This window comes from Dipodomys spectabilis, unplaced genomic scaffold (assembly GCF_019054845.1).
Source record: "Dipodomys spectabilis isolate Male_0828 unplaced genomic scaffold, ASM1905484v1 ptg000210l, whole genome shotgun sequence".
Taxonomy (NCBI): Eukaryota; Metazoa; Chordata; class Mammalia; order Rodentia; family Heteromyidae; genus Dipodomys; species Dipodomys spectabilis.
The window spans coordinates 3,589,963-3,606,397 of NW_024870887.1; the positions used below are offsets into that span (position 1 = coordinate 3,589,963).

General features: G+C 47.5%; 1 protein-coding gene across 2 annotated transcripts; it reads right to left on the reverse strand.

The window, feature by feature from the left end:
- Positions 1-1,606: 1,606 nt before the first annotated feature.
- Mpv17 (mitochondrial inner membrane protein MPV17) lies at positions 1,607-15,133 on the reverse strand. 2 transcript variants are annotated; one of them, XM_042696684.1, is made up of 8 exons: positions 15,104-15,133; positions 14,556-14,630; positions 4,450-4,565; positions 4,142-4,234; positions 3,965-4,060; positions 3,725-3,757; positions 3,477-3,529; positions 1,607-2,160 (listed from the first exon to the last, which is right to left on the reverse strand). In XM_042696684.1, exons 2-8 carry the CDS (start codon positions 14,623-14,625, stop codon positions 2,091-2,093), a joined length of 531 nt encoding a protein of 176 aa, XP_042552618.1. In that variant the 5' UTR covers positions 14,626-14,630; positions 15,104-15,133; the 3' UTR covers positions 1,607-2,090. The 2 variants fall into 2 exon arrangements, with proteins under 2 accessions (XP_042552618.1, XP_042552619.1); XM_042696685.1 differs by lacking the exon at positions 15,104-15,133 and adding an exon at positions 14,711-14,730.
- Between the last annotated feature and the right edge of the window lie 1,302 nt (positions 15,134-16,435).

Genomic DNA, 16,435 nt, shown 5'->3' on the forward strand with positions numbered 1-16,435 from the left:
CAAAGGTTCTGGGAGAACCTTATGCTGGTCAAATCCAGTCCTTATTCCTCCACTACCACGTTGACAAACTGAGGCAATCTGGAATGTATGCAGGCACCCAGCCAGAGGACCCTGTCACCGCCAGTCTTCCAGGGTCCTTGACCTTATTACAGCCCCAGAATTAAATTCTATGGCTGTTTGCCTGGGGCACTGTATAAAAAAGAATCGGGCTCTGGTGGCTCACATTGGTAATCCTACCTATTTAGGAGACTGAGATCTGAGGATTGTGGGTTGAAGCCAGCCTGGGCAGGAAAGTCCGTGAGACTCTTATTCTCTAATAAACTACTCGGAAAAAAGCCAGAAGCTCAAGTGGTAGAGTGCTATCCTTGAGCAAAAGAAGCTAAGGGACAGCATGCAGGTCCTAAGTTCAAGCCCCAGGCTTTCAGATCACAAAAGGCCAGTCTATCTGTTTCTTATTTTTCCCACAATGATAGTTTAACATAGGTCACTCATAGCAGCAGTTTTATTATGCCTTTCACCTAGTTCAGGTCATTGGGAAGGAAATAAGGAAATTTGGATTCCAGTTTCTACTCTGCCACTAGCACATGGTGAGGGCGTGTCCTTCACTTTTATGGACTTCAGTGTTCACCCTTTTATTTTCATTTTTGTTAGTCCTGGGGCTTGAACTCAGGGCCTGCACATTGTCCCTGAGCTTCTTTTGCTCATTGCTAGTGCTCTACCACTTGAGCCACAGTGCCACTTCCAGTTTTCTGTTGGTTAATTGGAGATAAGAGTCTCATGGGTGGGCTGGGAAGGTGGCTTAGTGGTAGAGTGCTTGCCTTGCATGCCTGAGGCCCTGGGTTCGATTCCTCAGCACCACATAAACAGAAAAAGCCAGAAGTGGCACTGTGGCTCAAGTGGTAGAGCGCTAGCCTTGAGCTGAAGAGCTGAGGGACAGCGCCCAGGCTCAGAGTTCAGGTCCATGACCGGCAAAAAAAAAAAAGAGTCTCATGGGCTTTCCTGCCCAGGCTGGCTTTGAACTGTGATCCTCATGCCTCAGCCTGCTGAGTAGCTAGGATTGCAGATGTGAACCACCAGTGCCTGGCTGGTGTCCACCTTTTTAAAAGAAGGGTGGGCTTGGAGGCCCACACTTCTTTTCAGCTATATTTTATATAATTTTCTGCTGGTTTCACTCATGACATCTGCAGTTTCCAGATTACATACTTAATAAAATATATTTACTGAGGAACCAATAAAGAATTTGCAAGGGTCCAAAGAGCACTAGGATAGAGAAAGGTAAGAGTAACTGTGCAAAATGGGGATGGATGCTCTTTCTTGGAATGTGGGTATAAAGTTGAAAAGGCCACATAGTTCAACAATTATTTGTGGAATGTGTACTATGTGGAAGGAATATGATAACAATGTTTCGATTAATGACAGACATAATGATAGACAATATATCAGAATTATAACAGCTGAAAAATTCTTACCACCTAGTTACAGAAGCTATTGTAACATCATAGTGCAATACATTATTCATGTAATTCTAGCAGAGACAAGCCTACAAGCCAGTTGTAGAAAAGTATGGCATATTTAATTATGTACAGTAATACAACTTGATAATAAATGACAATGTTACTGGTTAATGTATTTACTGTATCATTACAGTGCATCACTACTTATGAAAAAGCTTTCTCTGAAACAGTAAGCCATGTTACGCTGGCAGAGCCTGATATATCTTTTGTTTACTGTCTTTTTTTTGTAGTACTCAGTGTCTTGCTCTTGCTAGGTAGGCACTCTACCACTTAAGCCACACTTCCAGACCTGCATCTCATTTATATCAGGATGCCACATCAGTGGCTGACTTATACCATCTAGGCCCATGTAAGTATGCTCTCTAATATTCACACAATGAAACTAATGACAGTTCTCAGACCTGGTTCTGGTGATTTCAGAAGCAGTCTGTGCCGTTTCAGAGTGCTAACCCCAGTAAGGTCCACCCCAGCAAGCCTGCCCCACAGAAAGGGATGTGCCCACTCTGAGAAGGTGATCTAACCATTTCAGGATCAAGGTGCATCACTGCAAGGTAAGAGTGACAGGACAAAGTAGCTTTAGTGCTGATGCGCTTTCCAGGACAGGTAGGAGTTCCAGACAACAGCAACACACTGGACAATGGCCAACCTAAGGAAGAGGGATACACTTGTGAAGAGGAAGAAGAGAGAAGTAGAGAAGGGACAAGTTAGGGAAAGTATGACCAAAAAGAAGGGCTTATTCTGGGAATTTCCAGATTTGGGTTTCCTTCAGCCCCTCTGGAGGAACTATGCAGCTCACACCAGAGGACAGCCAGCTCAGATGCAATGCTGTCTCAGAGGAAGGTCTCAGAAGCTTAAATATCCCAGCAGGTCTCCTGTCACCCACAGCTCTGTGATCTGCTCCTCGGTGTAGGCTCTTTCTAAATACATTCATCTGTCCATCCTGTACCTACAGAGATTTCACTTTCCAAAATGTGCTGCCTGCCATATTAAGTGGCACCTTCTTTATTTTAACCTTGATCTAGTTTTAGAATGCTGTGAAGAATTCAAATGTTTAGGATATGGTTTGCAAGTCCCTAGTCTTCTCTAAAGAGTTTCATATTTTGCCCATGCCCAAGACAGTTTGTCAGCAAGCATTTTAACAATTCATCTTGAGTTCACCTCTATTATTTATTTATTATTCTTTTTGGGGGAGATTTGAACAAGGAAACTCACACTTACATGGCTTGCTTGCTTGGCTGTTGCTCTACTGAGTCATCCCTCCATCCTAGCTTTTTGCTGGTTAACTGCAGGTAGAGACTCATAGACTATTTGAACTGTGACCCTCCAGATGCCAGCCTCCTGAGTGAACTAGAATTACAGGTGTGAGCCACTGGTACTCAGCTCTATTTTTTTTTTTTCTTTTGAAACAACTTTTATTATCAGGTCAAAATAATGCTTCATGTTGACCCTTAGTTCTAACTTTTGAAATTAGGCTTCCAGTATAGCATAGACAGGCCGTGTCCCTGCAGATAAGCCATCAACGCTGGAGAGCTCAGGTGGAGTATGGACAAGAGCTGTGGAGACAGAACCCTCCCTAGGAATGTGACAGGTAAACAGGAATACTCCAGGCCAGTTTCTCTAAAGGATCAGAGGTTCTAGATAAACTGCTTGGGAATCTGAGGAGCTCTGCCTAGGGAGGTAGGAGTTGACTGGGGAGGTCTAAAGGAAGTCAAGGTTGAAAGAAAAAAAATCTTGTCTCCAACTCTTGGTAACCCAGCTCTTCCTTGAAAGGTAAGGGGCTGGGAATGTGGCTTAGTAGTAGAATGCTTGCCTAGTATGCATGAAGCCCTAGGTTCAGTTCCTCAGTACCACATAAACAGAAAAGCCAGAAGTGGCACTGTGGTTCAAGTGTAGAGTGCTCTGAATTCAAGTCCCAAGAAAAAAGAAAAAAAACAAAAAAGGTAAGGTAGGGATCTGTCATACCTGTAATGCAGGGGGACCAAGTAGAAGTTGGCTAGCTGCACAGCGGGCCAGAGCTACAAGAAGAGAAGGCGAAAGTCAGTGGCTTCCTCCCACCAGAGCTCCAGACTCACCCATGCCTGCTCCTGCCCCAGCTCCTACACACGAAAAGCTAAATGTGAGTGCTTCCCTGAGCATGGTGCCCACATGGGGAAATGAGACAGTAATCCCATCAGAGGGATTCCTGTGCCAGCTGAAGGATTGGTTCTTACATAGTAGTTGGTGATGAGGGCATCAGGATAATCCTGGGGGAAACAGAAGGAAGAATTAACACTTGCACACCCAAGCCGCTGCCCTCACCCTGCATGAGTATCACCAAGGGACCCAGAGCACACTCCTGCCCCAAACTCCCCTCAGCTCCTTTCCTCCCTGCTCAGAGACTCTCTTCACACTTTACTTTTGCCTGTCTTCTTTCCCCGTGTCAGTCCTCTGGCCAGCAGAGATCCACTCACCCGCTGTAGTTTAGCCCAATTGTCCTGGGCTGACAGTCCATTGAGTGTCCCTACCAGTGGGAGGAAGCAACCCAGAAAACATGGGGCAAAACCCCCCTAGGGAAGAGAAGTTAGAACCCGTTAAGTACCCCACCATTCCCGGGTGCACCTTCCCCAACTATTTTCTCCTTTGCTCACCTGATCCAATAACATCTTCTTAAGTGCATCCACCTTGGTGGTACCAGGGATGAACCGATCCAAAACTTTGTACCAACCTCCTACAACAGGGCCCTGAAAATAAACCCCAGACAGCGCTGCAGGATGCAGTGAGGGGCACTTTATTTTCCTATTGCAAAGCTCTGTTCCCAAGCATTAGAAAACAAATCCAGGATGAGGTAGACACTGGGACAAAAAGAGGGGGGCAGGCGAGCGTAGAAATGTGAGGCCAAGGAAAACTACAGGAGAGCGGGAAATGAATTCCACTGTCCAGTGCAATCAGAACTTACCACAAAGCCACAGCCCAGGGCTACCATGGTCAAGGTACGGCCTGTCTGGTGTTCCTGCAGACCCCGCCTCTCCACGAGCTGCTGTGAGATAATGTCACCTAGGCCCATCAGGGACCCTGTGCAGGGTACACAGTGAGTGTCAGAATCTCTCCTGAGAAAGGAAAGTCTGCTGATTGAGGCTCTGGCACTGAGCCCCAGGGCTTCATTCTAGCAAATGATCAGCCCCTTCCTGCCACTTCAGAGCCCTCCACTCCTCTAGGATGCTAACACCACATGTGTGTCCAATAGAAACTGGATGGCTAGACCAGGGCCCAAGAACTCTGCATTGAATGGCAGAGTTCTAAAAAAGAAATACCCTAGCAAACACAAAACTTCAGAAAGCAGGAGAACCTAAGGTCCCAGGGCTGAGAACTGTTGGCTGTTGAGACTGAATGGGGCCTTCCAGATTATTTCATCCCCACACTGATTTTTCAGATATGAGCATGAAACTCTGGGATCTTAGATAACCAGTAAATGCCAAGCCTAAGTAGTTTGTCACCTAAACACTGTCATTTTTAGTTCTAGAAGGAATGTCATACTGTGACTAGATCATATGTACAACAGTAAGAAATTCTCTTTTCTTTTTCCCTTAGCCTAATGTAAGACCCTGGCCAATGTGCTTCACATTAGACTTGAGGTCTCTATTTGTACAGAAGGCAAGGATAACTCTTTTCCTAAAACATGAAAGCTCAAATGGGCCCAGGTAGAAAGATGACTTATTGAGCTAGTAAGAGTCCCCTCAAGGAAGAGTCCTAGGTACCTCTCCATACAATCAACCTAAATCCAGACTCTCAGATTGAGTTGGCAACAGGAATTAGAGTCATCCTCCCCCTACCACAGGCCTCTGCATTCCCCCAACTGCACAGATGCTCAGCTCTAAGACGCTTTAGGCAGTCACTGTCACTATTTACAGAGACCCTAGTCAGTCATGGTGGTGTGATGATTTCTTGCAAAGACACTAATGTAGGCCACTGGGGAGTAGCCATATGATCTCCAGCTCACCCATGTATCTCACTGCGTAATGAGAGCCCTCTCCAGTCCTGAAGCCACTGCTGTCCCTATGCCCTCAATTATCCCTGAGCAAACACATCCTTCAACCCTGTGCCTCAGTCTAGAGCTGGTGCTGACGTCCACACTGGCTACACACTTACTGCTCTGTGTTTCCCCCATACCCTCTGAAGAGCCCCACCCCTGAACAGCCTAGGCAGAGGCAGCTAGGAAAAGCTAGGAGCCAGGGATGAGGATAGTCACCTCTAGATGACCTGGACTGCTGGTCATCAAGCAGCTCTGAGACACCCTGGCAATCCTGCCTTAGTTCCGCCCGAAACTCCCAAAGTGGCTCTTCCCAGAACACATGACCTCCCAAGGGCAAGCATGCCAGAACCTTTGGTTCTCTTATTTCCTATCACACCTAACCAACTCCTTGCTAGGTGCTCAGAAAATCAAAGGAAAAATGTCAACTGTATGGCTCAAAACAATAGGACTGGTCTGGGAAAAGTCATGCAGATTCTAAGGCTTGGGGTTGGGGTGTGGCTTAGGTGGTAGAGTGCCAGCCAATAAGCGTGAACATCAGATACCAAGTTTGAGTCCTGGTTGAGGGGGTGGATTCTAAGCCTGGTGTGAAGAACATGTCAAGCTCAGGTATTGGGACAATGGAGAACTGAGTTTATTCACCAACCCAAACAGTGCTTCCCTGTGCCCCACCCTTGAGGCCTGGCTGGGAGAGGGAGGAGTGAACCCAGAAGCCTGAGGCACTGGGTAAGTAAAGGGATGGACAGTCTGATAGTCTACCTAGGCTGATGCTACAGATTACAGACTCCTAAAATCCCCACTAAAGCTCCCTGAAGTTGGTGGTTATGTGTCCATAAAGGAAAGAGCCCCTGAGAGATGAGGTAATAAGTTGTGAAGCTGGGATCAACTCAGACCAAAAGAAGCAAGGAGGTCAAGGCATTCCCAGCCTAAGCTGAGATGAGTTCAGAGACCAATGGGCATCTCCAGTCTCCTGTCCAAGCAGGGTCCCAAAGGGCCCATGTATCAAAGATGTTTCCTGAACTGATAGACTTCCCCCCACCCCACACACCCTTCTTTCTTGTCGGTCATGGGGCTTGAACTCTGGGCCTAGGCGCTGTCCCTCAGCTCTTCAGCTCAAGGCAAGCACTCTACCACTTGAGCCACAGTGCTACTTCCAGTTTTCCGGTGGTTAATTGGAGATAAGAGTCTCTCACAGACTTTCCTGCCCAGGCTAGCTTTGAACCGTGATCTCAGCATGAGTAGCTAAGATTACAGGCATGAGCCACCAGTGCCCAGCCCATTTCCAGTAACCACTAAAAAGCTGAAAGTAGAGTTGTGGCTCAAGTGGTACAGTGTCTCAAGTCCCAACCTTGAGCTCCCCCCCCCTACTCCCCACCACACACAAAAATAACCAAAATCCAAATGAGAGTCAAGCCCTAGATTCAAGTCTCAGTACTGACACACAACAAATAAAACAAACAAGAGTTAGAATGAAAACTCAAAGCCCTGATCCCACAGTCTTGGAGACTTTCAACCATTGAGAAAGATGGATTCTAGGCTTCCAATATTCCCATGAAGCCAGAAGGACTCCCAAGTCATAGAGAAACAGCAAGAGCAGGGGAGGGGTGGTGTTGGTGGTGGCAGTGTAGCGGTCTGTACTTCTAGCCTAGTCTGGTCATTTTAGACAGGTCGGTCCCAAGTTTGTCCTTTGTCCACAGATGATCAGGGCCCTGGATCAGGGCCCCTGCGGCAAGTCCAGTACCATCTAAAACTAGGTCAAGCAAAGAACAAGGCCTGCATTTCTGGCCCCAACCATTCTTTGAGCAAGTAGAAGTCAAATATTCTGACTCTTCATCCTTCCTTCCCCAACGCAGAGCCTAAGTATCCAAACTACACTAGACTCTAGAAGACCTCCTGGATATATTTGGTTCTTCTGGATCTTTCAACACTCTGGCTCCCTTCTCCTTGGACTCAGGAGTTGGGACTGAAGGCCTGCAGACACGTAATACCCAGAGTTCTGATGGCACAGGGAAAGATGCTACTGGGCAGTTATGCCCAATGCCAGGCTGGGCACAGAGCCCAGTGAGCAGACACTGGCGTGGGTGTGACATCATGCCCCTGGATAGATGCCAGTTCTCATGATGTCACTCTGCACTAGGTCTGGAGGTGGGGGAAGAGAAGCCTGCTTCTGGGCACCATCCCCTACCCACCAGTGGAAAAGCCCCAACCACATACCTGTGAGAACAAATTCTATAGTGATATGGGAATTGTTCCCCATTGATTTGTGTATACATGCATGTGCATGTCATGTGTGTGTGCATGTGTGTGTGCTTGCATGCTGGTCCAAGGGCATGAACTCGGCCTCAGTTTTGTACCTGAGCTTTTTTGCTCAAGGCTATTAGCCCTTTACCACTTGAGCCACAGATCCACTTCTGGTTTTGGGGTGGTTAATTGAAGTCTCATAGACTTGCTTCAAACTGTGCTCCTCAGATCTAGCCTCCTGAGTAGCTAAGATTACAAGTGTGAACCACAGACACCCAGCTTCCCCATGATCTGGCCCAGGGCCCAGGGAGAGCTGAATCCTACGAGGGAAGGGAAAACTCATTCCATGGGATGGGTCTGTAATGTTGTCCTTACTCCTGGTCTTAACTCTGTCTTGTTGCTAGAAAATAAGACAGAATGGATAGCTTAAGTGCTTAGGGTGAGCCAGTGGGATCACATCCCCAGGCCCAGTAGTCTCAAGTACAGGGTAGAACAGGAGGCAGCGCCCTAGGTTCTATCACTGACAGTGTGAGACTTCAGTGCACCTCACTCCCTGTTCCGGACTCCATTTCCCTTTCTGTACTACTGGGCTAAACTGGATCATCTCCAAGACCTGTTTGAGCTGTCATCCCTGGCTCGTTTAATTCAGGTTCCAGGGAAACCAGGAGTTTAGCTGCTCCCATAGTGGGGCAGGTTGCCTAAGATGGATGGATCTGGGAGTGGAAGGGCCCTGCAGAGGGGAAGGGGAAGGGTGACTCAGACTCTGTAGAGCACACAGCCAACCTCTCCCCACACCACTGCTCCTGACGCGGGCTTGGCCCAAACTGATAAATTATGGACACTTCCGTTGAACCATTTTAGATTTTGTTCCAGCTATGGCTGTGGTTCAGCCTGACAGACCCTTGCTTAGACTCATGATACCTCACTACTGGTGCCTTCAGTGACTGTATGCAATAAGGTAATGGAAGGGAACTGATGTTCCTTGGGGTGAAACTTTGGCCAATGTGGGATAGAAGCTGGTGAATAAAGGTGTCATCCTTTCTCTAAAAAGAACTATTTATCCTAAAAAAAGATTTCAAAGAGCTTCTTGATCCATTCCAAGAAATGAAGCCACTAGTAGCCCTGAAGAGTGGCCAATTTGTAAATGGACTCTTACATTAGTTTTTCTTTCTTTCCTACTTCTTAACAAAGCACTTGTCTATAAACTCTAGGTTCTGCTTTTTGGAAAACCAAAGTGAAGACATTATCCATGTCCACATTTATGCTATGTGGAACAAACCCAACCCCAAACCCATTATGAAAAATAGTTTGTTGCCGGGCACTGATGGCTCATGCTTATAATCCTAACTACTCAGAGGGCTAAGGTCCGAGGATTGTGGTTTGAAGGCAGCCCAGGCAGAAAAGTTCATGAGACTCTTAACTCCAGTTAATGACCAAAAATGCCAGAGTGGAGCTGTGTCTCAAGTGGTAGAGCAGCAGCCTTGAGGGAAAAAAATGCTCAGAGACATTACCCAGGCACACACCACACACACACACACACACACACACACACACACACACAAAGTTATTTTAATTAATTTTTGGTTTTGGGTTGCCAATAGCCACAGCAAAGTTTAGTGCCTTGAGCTTTTAAGTGTATTGTATTTTTTTTTTTGTTTGTTTGTTTTGGTGCCGGTACTGTGGCTTGAAGTCAAGGCCTGGGTGCTATCCCTCAGCTTTTTCCCTCAAGTCTGGTTCTCTACCACTTGAGCTAGAGCTCTATCTCCAGCTCTTAACTAGTTAACTAAAAACTGGAGTCCTAGATTTCTCTCCTCTATCTGGCTTCCAACCTTGAGTATCAGATCTCAGCCTCCTGATTATAGGCAAGAGGCACCTGTGCCTGGCTAATTATTGTAATTTTTTTTAAATCACCAAATCCTCTTCACAGAGGTAATCCCTATACTGACTTTGTAAGGTTGTAGAACTCAGCTCAAGTTCTAAATGAGGAAACTGAGGCCCAGAGAGGCTTACTGACTTGTACCTTAAGGCAAATACTAAGTGCTATAGCTAGAGATCCAAATCTCTGTCTTCTAACTCCAAGTCTGAAGTCTGTTCTGTTTTCCAATATGATGAGCTATCCTACAGGATTGCAGGAACTGTTGAGTTGGAGTCCAAAAATGGCCCAATGAGCTAAATCTACTTCCTCTATTTGTAGGTTGGCTCAAATACACTGAGTAGCAAAGAAGAAAATGTCTGAAAGGTTTGAAATAGTCTGACAAAAAGTGCTAGAAAGTCGGGCGCCAGTGGCTCATGCCTGTAATCCTAGCTACTCAGGAGGCTGAGATATGAGGATCACGGTTCAAAGCCAGCCCGGGCAGGAAAGTCCTTGAGACTCTTTTTTTTTTTTTTAATTTTTTTTGGGTCCAGTCATGGGGCCTGAACTCTGGGCCTGGGCGCTGTCCCTCAGCTCTTCAGCTCAAGGCTAGCGCTCTACCATTTGAGCCACAGCGCCACTTCCGGCTTTTTTCTTTTTGCTTATGTGGTGCTGAGGAATCGAACCCAGGGCCTCTGGCATGCAAGGCAAGCACTCTACCACTGAGCCACCTTCCCAGCCCAGTCCTTGAGACTCTTATCTCCAATAAACCACTAGAAAACTGGAAGTGGTGCTGAGGCTCAAGTGGTAGAATGCTTGCCTTGAGCTAAAGAGTGCAGGGACAGCGCCCAGGCCCAGTATTCAAGCCCCAAAGTGCTAGAAGGCTACAGGTTGTTTTAGGTCTGAACTGGAATATCAGCTTAGCCTTGGGAGGATTGAGAATATGATGCTCAAGGGCCCCAGCACAGATAAGACTAAACCCCCATTCAGCCTCATTTCTGTGTTTGGGCCCCCTTGGAGCTTTAATTCTTGCCTTTTTTAGCTACAGATCCCTTGGGGAGAAAAACACAAGGACTATCCCTCCCACCTTATTCTTGATGGCCATGATGGGGAACCTTCCATCTGGCAGTGATGGGCCCTGAGGGAATCTGAGGCTGGGCAAAGGGCCCAGCGTGTCAGTTTCCATCACAGCCACACAGTCCAGCATGAGTCACCACACACAGAGCCAGGTGAGTCATGCAGGCTGACCGACACTCTGAGGACAGGACAAGAGGTTGTTGGGCCCAGGAAACTGGAAAGGGGCTAGAGAGAGGTAAAAAGTCCATTTTCTGGCCAGTCATGCAGTGAGGTTGGCTTCTAGTGCTGATGTAGGACTATTCTGGTGAGAGGATCCCTATTCCATTCTAACTTTCAGTTGCCTCCTATCCCTCCCAAAAAGTCCTCTTCTCAGCCCACAGTCCTCTAAACATTGGCAAGACCCCATTTTAACATGACCACTTTTTGCTTTTTCCTGGATGGTAAGAGGCCTGCTGATGCTTCCCCTACCAAACTTATCTCTGTGCCATTTTCTTGCAGCGAGGAACCTAGGTTACTTTTTCAAGATTGCTACTCCATTACTGGACTTGGAGTTAACAACAACAACAAGAAACCTTGGTTAGCCAGATGATGGTGGCTCATACCTGTAATGCTAGCTACTTGGGAGGCTAAGATCTGAGGATCATGGTTCAAAGCTAGCAGGAAAGTCTGTGAGACTCTTATCTCCAATTAGCCACCAGTAAAACAAAAAATGGAGCTAGTGCTCAAGGCACTAGCCTTGAGCAAAAGAGCTCAGGCACTGAGTTCAAGACCCCCCCCCTCAAAAAAATAAATAAAACAAAACAAAAACCCTTGGTTGATATAGTTTGGGGAGTCACACATAACAAATGATAAGAAAAACAAATGAGTGAGGAAAAAACTCAGCAAAGTAGTAATCCCTTGGAATATACGAATTTGGAAGAGATGAATAAAGAGGTCCTAAAGGTGGTTACTGATTCTGAATTTCGGTTTTAGTATTGTTTAAATTGCAGATGCATGTGTATTTTACAATAAAAATACTACACAAGGCCAGGCACTGGTGAGACTCTTATTTTTTTTGTTGTTGTTGTTGGTTGTAGGGCTTGAATTCTAGGCCTGGGTGCTATCCCTGAGCTTTTCAGCTCAAGGCGATTGCTCTACTACTTGAGTCAAAGAGCCACTTCCGGTTTTCTGGTGGTTTATTGGAGATCAGAGTCTCACAGACTTTCCTACCTGGGCTGGCTTTGTACTGTGATCCTCAGATCTCAGCCTCCTGAGTAGCTAGGATTACAGGTGTGAGCCACCAGAGCCCAGCTCCATGAGACTCTTATCTCCAATTAACCACCAGAAAACTGGAAGTGGCACTGTGGCTCAAGTGGGAGAGTGCTCGCCTTGAGCTGAAGAGCTCAGGGACAGTGCCCAGGCCCAGAGTTCAAGCCCCATGACCGACAAAAAAAATAAAAAATAAAAAAATAAATAAATTCTACACAGAAAATAAACTGGAGGGCTGGGAAGGTGGCTCAGTGGTAGAGCACTTGCCTTGCATGCCTGAGGGCCTGGGTTCGATTCCTCAGCACCACATAAGCAAAAAGAAAAAAGCCGGAAGTGGCACTGTGGCTCAAGTGGTAGAGCGCTAGCCTTGAGCTGAAGAGCTGAGGGACAGCCGGGCACTGGTGGCTCACGTCTGTAATCCTAGCTACTCAGGAGGCTGAGATCTGAGGATCACGGTTCAAAGCCAGCCCGGGCAGGAGAGACCGTGAGACTCCTATCTCCAATAAACCACCAGAAAACCGGAAGTGGCGCTGTAGCTCAAGTGGTAGAGCGCTCACCTTGAGCTGAAGAGCTGAAGGACAGCGCCCAGGCCCAGAGTTCAAGCCCCACGGCCGACCAAAAAAAAAAAAGAAAAAAGAGCTGAGGGACAGCACCCAGGCCCAGAGTTCAGGCCCCATGACCGGACCAAAAAAAAAAAAAGCAAAACAAAACAACAAAAAAAAAGAAAATAAACTGGAGTAAGAGTCTTAGTTTCAGCACTTATTGTGTTAATGTGGAGTCAAGTGATTCTAACTCACAGACCTTTGAGGTCTGTAGTTGAGGAGTAGTTATGACACAATGTCTACAAAAGTGCTTTGCAGGCAGGTGATGGTGGCTCACAGTTCTAATCCTAGCTACTCGGGAAGCTGAGCTATGAGGATCACCGTTCCAAACTAGCCAGGGCAGGAAAGCCCATAAAACTCATCACCAATTAACTACCAAGAAGCTAGAACTAGAACTGTGGCTAAAGTGGTAGAGTGCTAACCTTGAGCAAAAAAGCTCGGGGACAATGCCCAGGCTCTAGGACTAAGGCAGGGTAAATTAGGAAAAATGAGGCCTGGTGAAGGCAATTCAGAAACTAGGTAGTTAAAATCAGAAGCACCATTTATGTTCCAAAGAAAAACAACAGGATGCATTCCTTTCAGAGAGATGCATTTCTCACCCAAAGAGTTAATATTTGCTTGGCAAGATATATGCTTTCCTGAGAGAAATGCTCCCCCAAAATGTAAGCAACCTCCTACTCAAAATGTAGACACCAGGATGCCTTTCTTATCTCAAGGATAAGCATCCATTTTATGGCAGGATGAATTCTTTTGGGACGAAATGGCCAAAACATTCAGAAACAGAAAGTGTTATAATACCAATGTGATTGAGAGCAAAGACAAACTCCTATCTTTTCCTATCTTTAAGTCAGACCCCCTACCTTTACCATATAAAGATTCCTGACATCCAAAGAACTGTATCTCTCTCTCCCTTTGAGAGCACTCACAGAGTGTGAGTACTTGTCTATCTGATTGCCTGCTTATTCAATAAATCTCTGCCAAGTTTTCTTAACATTATGACTTTTCCAGAAATTCCTATTCTGTGATTGAAGTCAAGAACCCTAAGTGAAGAGTCTACTTGTAAAGGGAAACTTCACTAACCTTCACCTGCATTTGGTGACGACTGGTGTGTGTGTGTACCTGTGTGCGTGCTCACACACACAAAGTGCTTTGCGTACTATAAAATGGTGGGGGAGAATTTGTTAATTTTCAATTTGAGGCCTCTTGGGGCAATGCCTGTAATTTATTTATTTATTTGGGGCTTGAACTCTGAGCCTGGGTGCTGTCCTTGTGCTTGCTCTTCAGCTCAAGGCAAGGCTCTACCGCTTGAGCCACAGCACCACTTCTGGTTTTCTAGTGGTTTCTTGGAGATAAGAGTCTCACAGACGGGGCTGGGAAGGTGGCTCAGTGGTAGAGCGCTTGCCTTGCATGCCTGAGGCCCTGGGTTTGATTCCTTAGCACCACATAAGCAAAAAGAAAAAAGCCGGAAGTGGTGCTGTGGCTCAAGTGGTAGAGTGCTAGCCTTGAGCTGAAGAGCTGAGGGACAGTGCCCAGGCCCAGAGTTCAAGCCCCACGACTGGACCAAAAAAAAAAAAAGAGTCTCACAGACTTTGCTGCCGGGGCTGGCTTTGAACCGTGATCCTAGATCTTAGCCTCCTGAGTAGCTAGGATTACAGGCGTGAGCCACCGGCGCCAGGCTTATTTATTTTTATTTATTATTATTATTATTTTTGTCGGTCGTGGGGCTTGAACTCTGAGCTTGGGCGCTGTCCCTCAGGTCTTCAGCTCAAGGCGAGCGCGCTACCGCTTGAACCACAGCGCCACTCCCATGCCTGTATTTTAAAGGATGGATTGCTCAGCCAACTATGCAAACCCTTTAAAATTAGCCTTAGGAACTCACCGTTCCAAACACACAGATTGGGATAAGTAACGGCCAACCCTTGCAAGAGGCTGAATAGAGCAGGAAATGAAATGATGCTCCCTGACTCCCAAATCAGCCTGTTCTGGTCCTATCCTAGTCCCAGAGACACACTCACCAGCTGTCAGGACCTGGACTTTCCACGGGTGCGCAGCTAGGGCCCTCTGGTATGCCCGCCAGAGTGCCATGCCTCCTGTCAAGCCAAAAGGAGAGGGTCACTCCCACGGCCCCCGTGCACAGTCAAAACCACGCCTGACTTTCCCTGGTGCTCACCCTTTCTTCCTCTCTCCACTTCCTTGTGGGAAGGACAGAGGCCTCACGAGGGACGCTCCCCGGACAGAATCCTGCCACTGGGCCACCTCAGACAACTGGGGAAGGATGTGGGCAGCTGTGGACCCCGGTGGCAGCGGCCTGCGACCTCCAGTCCTTAGGCTGGGCTGAGGCTTCCGTGCCAGAAGGGACTCCAGCCTCCACCTAGAGCTTGGGTCCCCCGAAAATGATAGCAGTCATTCTCTACATTCAGACTCGGTTGGAACTAAATCATATGCTTCCTGAGTGCAACCCTGCGCTAGAAACAGCCCGTCACCGCCAGGCCCGGCAACGGCCACAGCAATGGCAGCGGGTGGGACGCCGAGCGCTGCAAGCCGGCCAGCACAGATCACTCACCTGAGGCCGAGCTGGGCCCGGCCTCGCCCCGCCCCGCCCACGTGACCGGAGCTGGGCCACAGACTTCCGACTCAAACCCCGCCCCTTCCCCCGGCTGCGGCCCGGGGCCGCCGGCCGCTGGAGCCCAGGCGTGGCGCACCCCGACCGGCGCCGGGTCCCGCCCGGTCCCCATTCTGTGGACGCTGCCGAGCCTTGGCCCAACAGTCACACCGCCCAGTTCCCCTCTCCCCCCAGGTGGCCAAGGACCTCATGTCCTTTTAATCTGCCCTGGGCTTGTGCACTTTTATTTTGCGGGTCTCTGGGTTGGCCTCAATTGTAAGCTCCAGAGTTGGAGCTAGGTCTTCATGTTTTTACCCTAAGTAGTGCGGTGCTTTGCCCACAAGTCATCTTTGACATGCTCTATATGCGCTGTGGGCCTGCAGAAGTGAGCTTAGGAACTGGCTGGGTAATGGGCTGCAGAGCCCTGGTCACTGGACTAGAACTGAAGCGTCCTTGGCTCCCTCGAAGCCACTGATGTAGATGTATGTCAGTAGACTAGGTGATTTTTTTTTAGGCAGAGGGGCAAGGCCTGGGACTGAATAAGCAGACTAATGCCCTTTGAGCTGTAATATCTACTATTCTAATATAGGATGGTAGAAATTTATAATTATCTCCTACAGCTGGCTCTTTAGGCTGGCAGGAGCCTAAGACTTCCAAGTTCTCTACCTGTCCACCTCCAGCCCGTTACTCAACTCCTGTATGATTAAGGCAGGGAGAATCCTGCCTTAAACAAAAACTGAAGAATGAGTAAGGGTGGAGGAGAATCCAGTCACAGCATTTAACTAAAAGGTTCCTAGATTCAAATTACCATGCTAGGTTACCAAGGAATTTCAACAGGAGACCAAATATAGGCTGGAAAACTTGTATTTTTGTCAAATTTTGGATGCAAATCCCAGCACCAGTACTTGGTTATTATTTTTTGACCAGTCCTTGGGCTTGAACTCAGGGCCTGGACACTATCCCTGAGCTTCTTTTGCTCAGCTAGCACTCTACCACTTTAGCCACAGCACCATTCCTGGTTTTTCTATTGATGTGGTACTGAGGAATGGAACCCAGGGCTTAATGCATGTTAGGCAAGCACTCTACCACATTCCCAGACTATTATGCAAATCAGCACATATCTGGGTCATCAGTGTTGCAGCACTTGACTCCTCTTCACAGGCTGTGGTTCCTCTGCTTCTAGTAGACCTGGGCCACCTCCAGGTCTGCTTCCTCTTTAGTAACAGAAGGGGACTGCACTACTTGAAATTTTTTTTTTGTGAGTGTGCCAACACTGGGGCTTGAACTCAGGGC

Bases quoted from the DNA above. Each gene is read 5' to 3' on its own strand.
- Mpv17 (XM_042696684.1), bottom strand. From the start codon at position 14,625: ATGGCACTCTGGCGGGCATACCAGAGGGCCCTAGCTGCGCACCCGTGG. The intron at 4,235-4,449 runs GTAAGTTCTGAT...GTTTATTTTCAG, and splicing joins CCCTGGGCTGTGGCTTTGTG to GGCCCTGTTGTAGGAGGTTG. The intron at 3,758-3,964 runs GTGAGTGGATCT...TGTTTCCCCCAG, and splicing joins ATTGGGCTAAACTACAGCGG to GATTATCCTGATGCCCTCAT.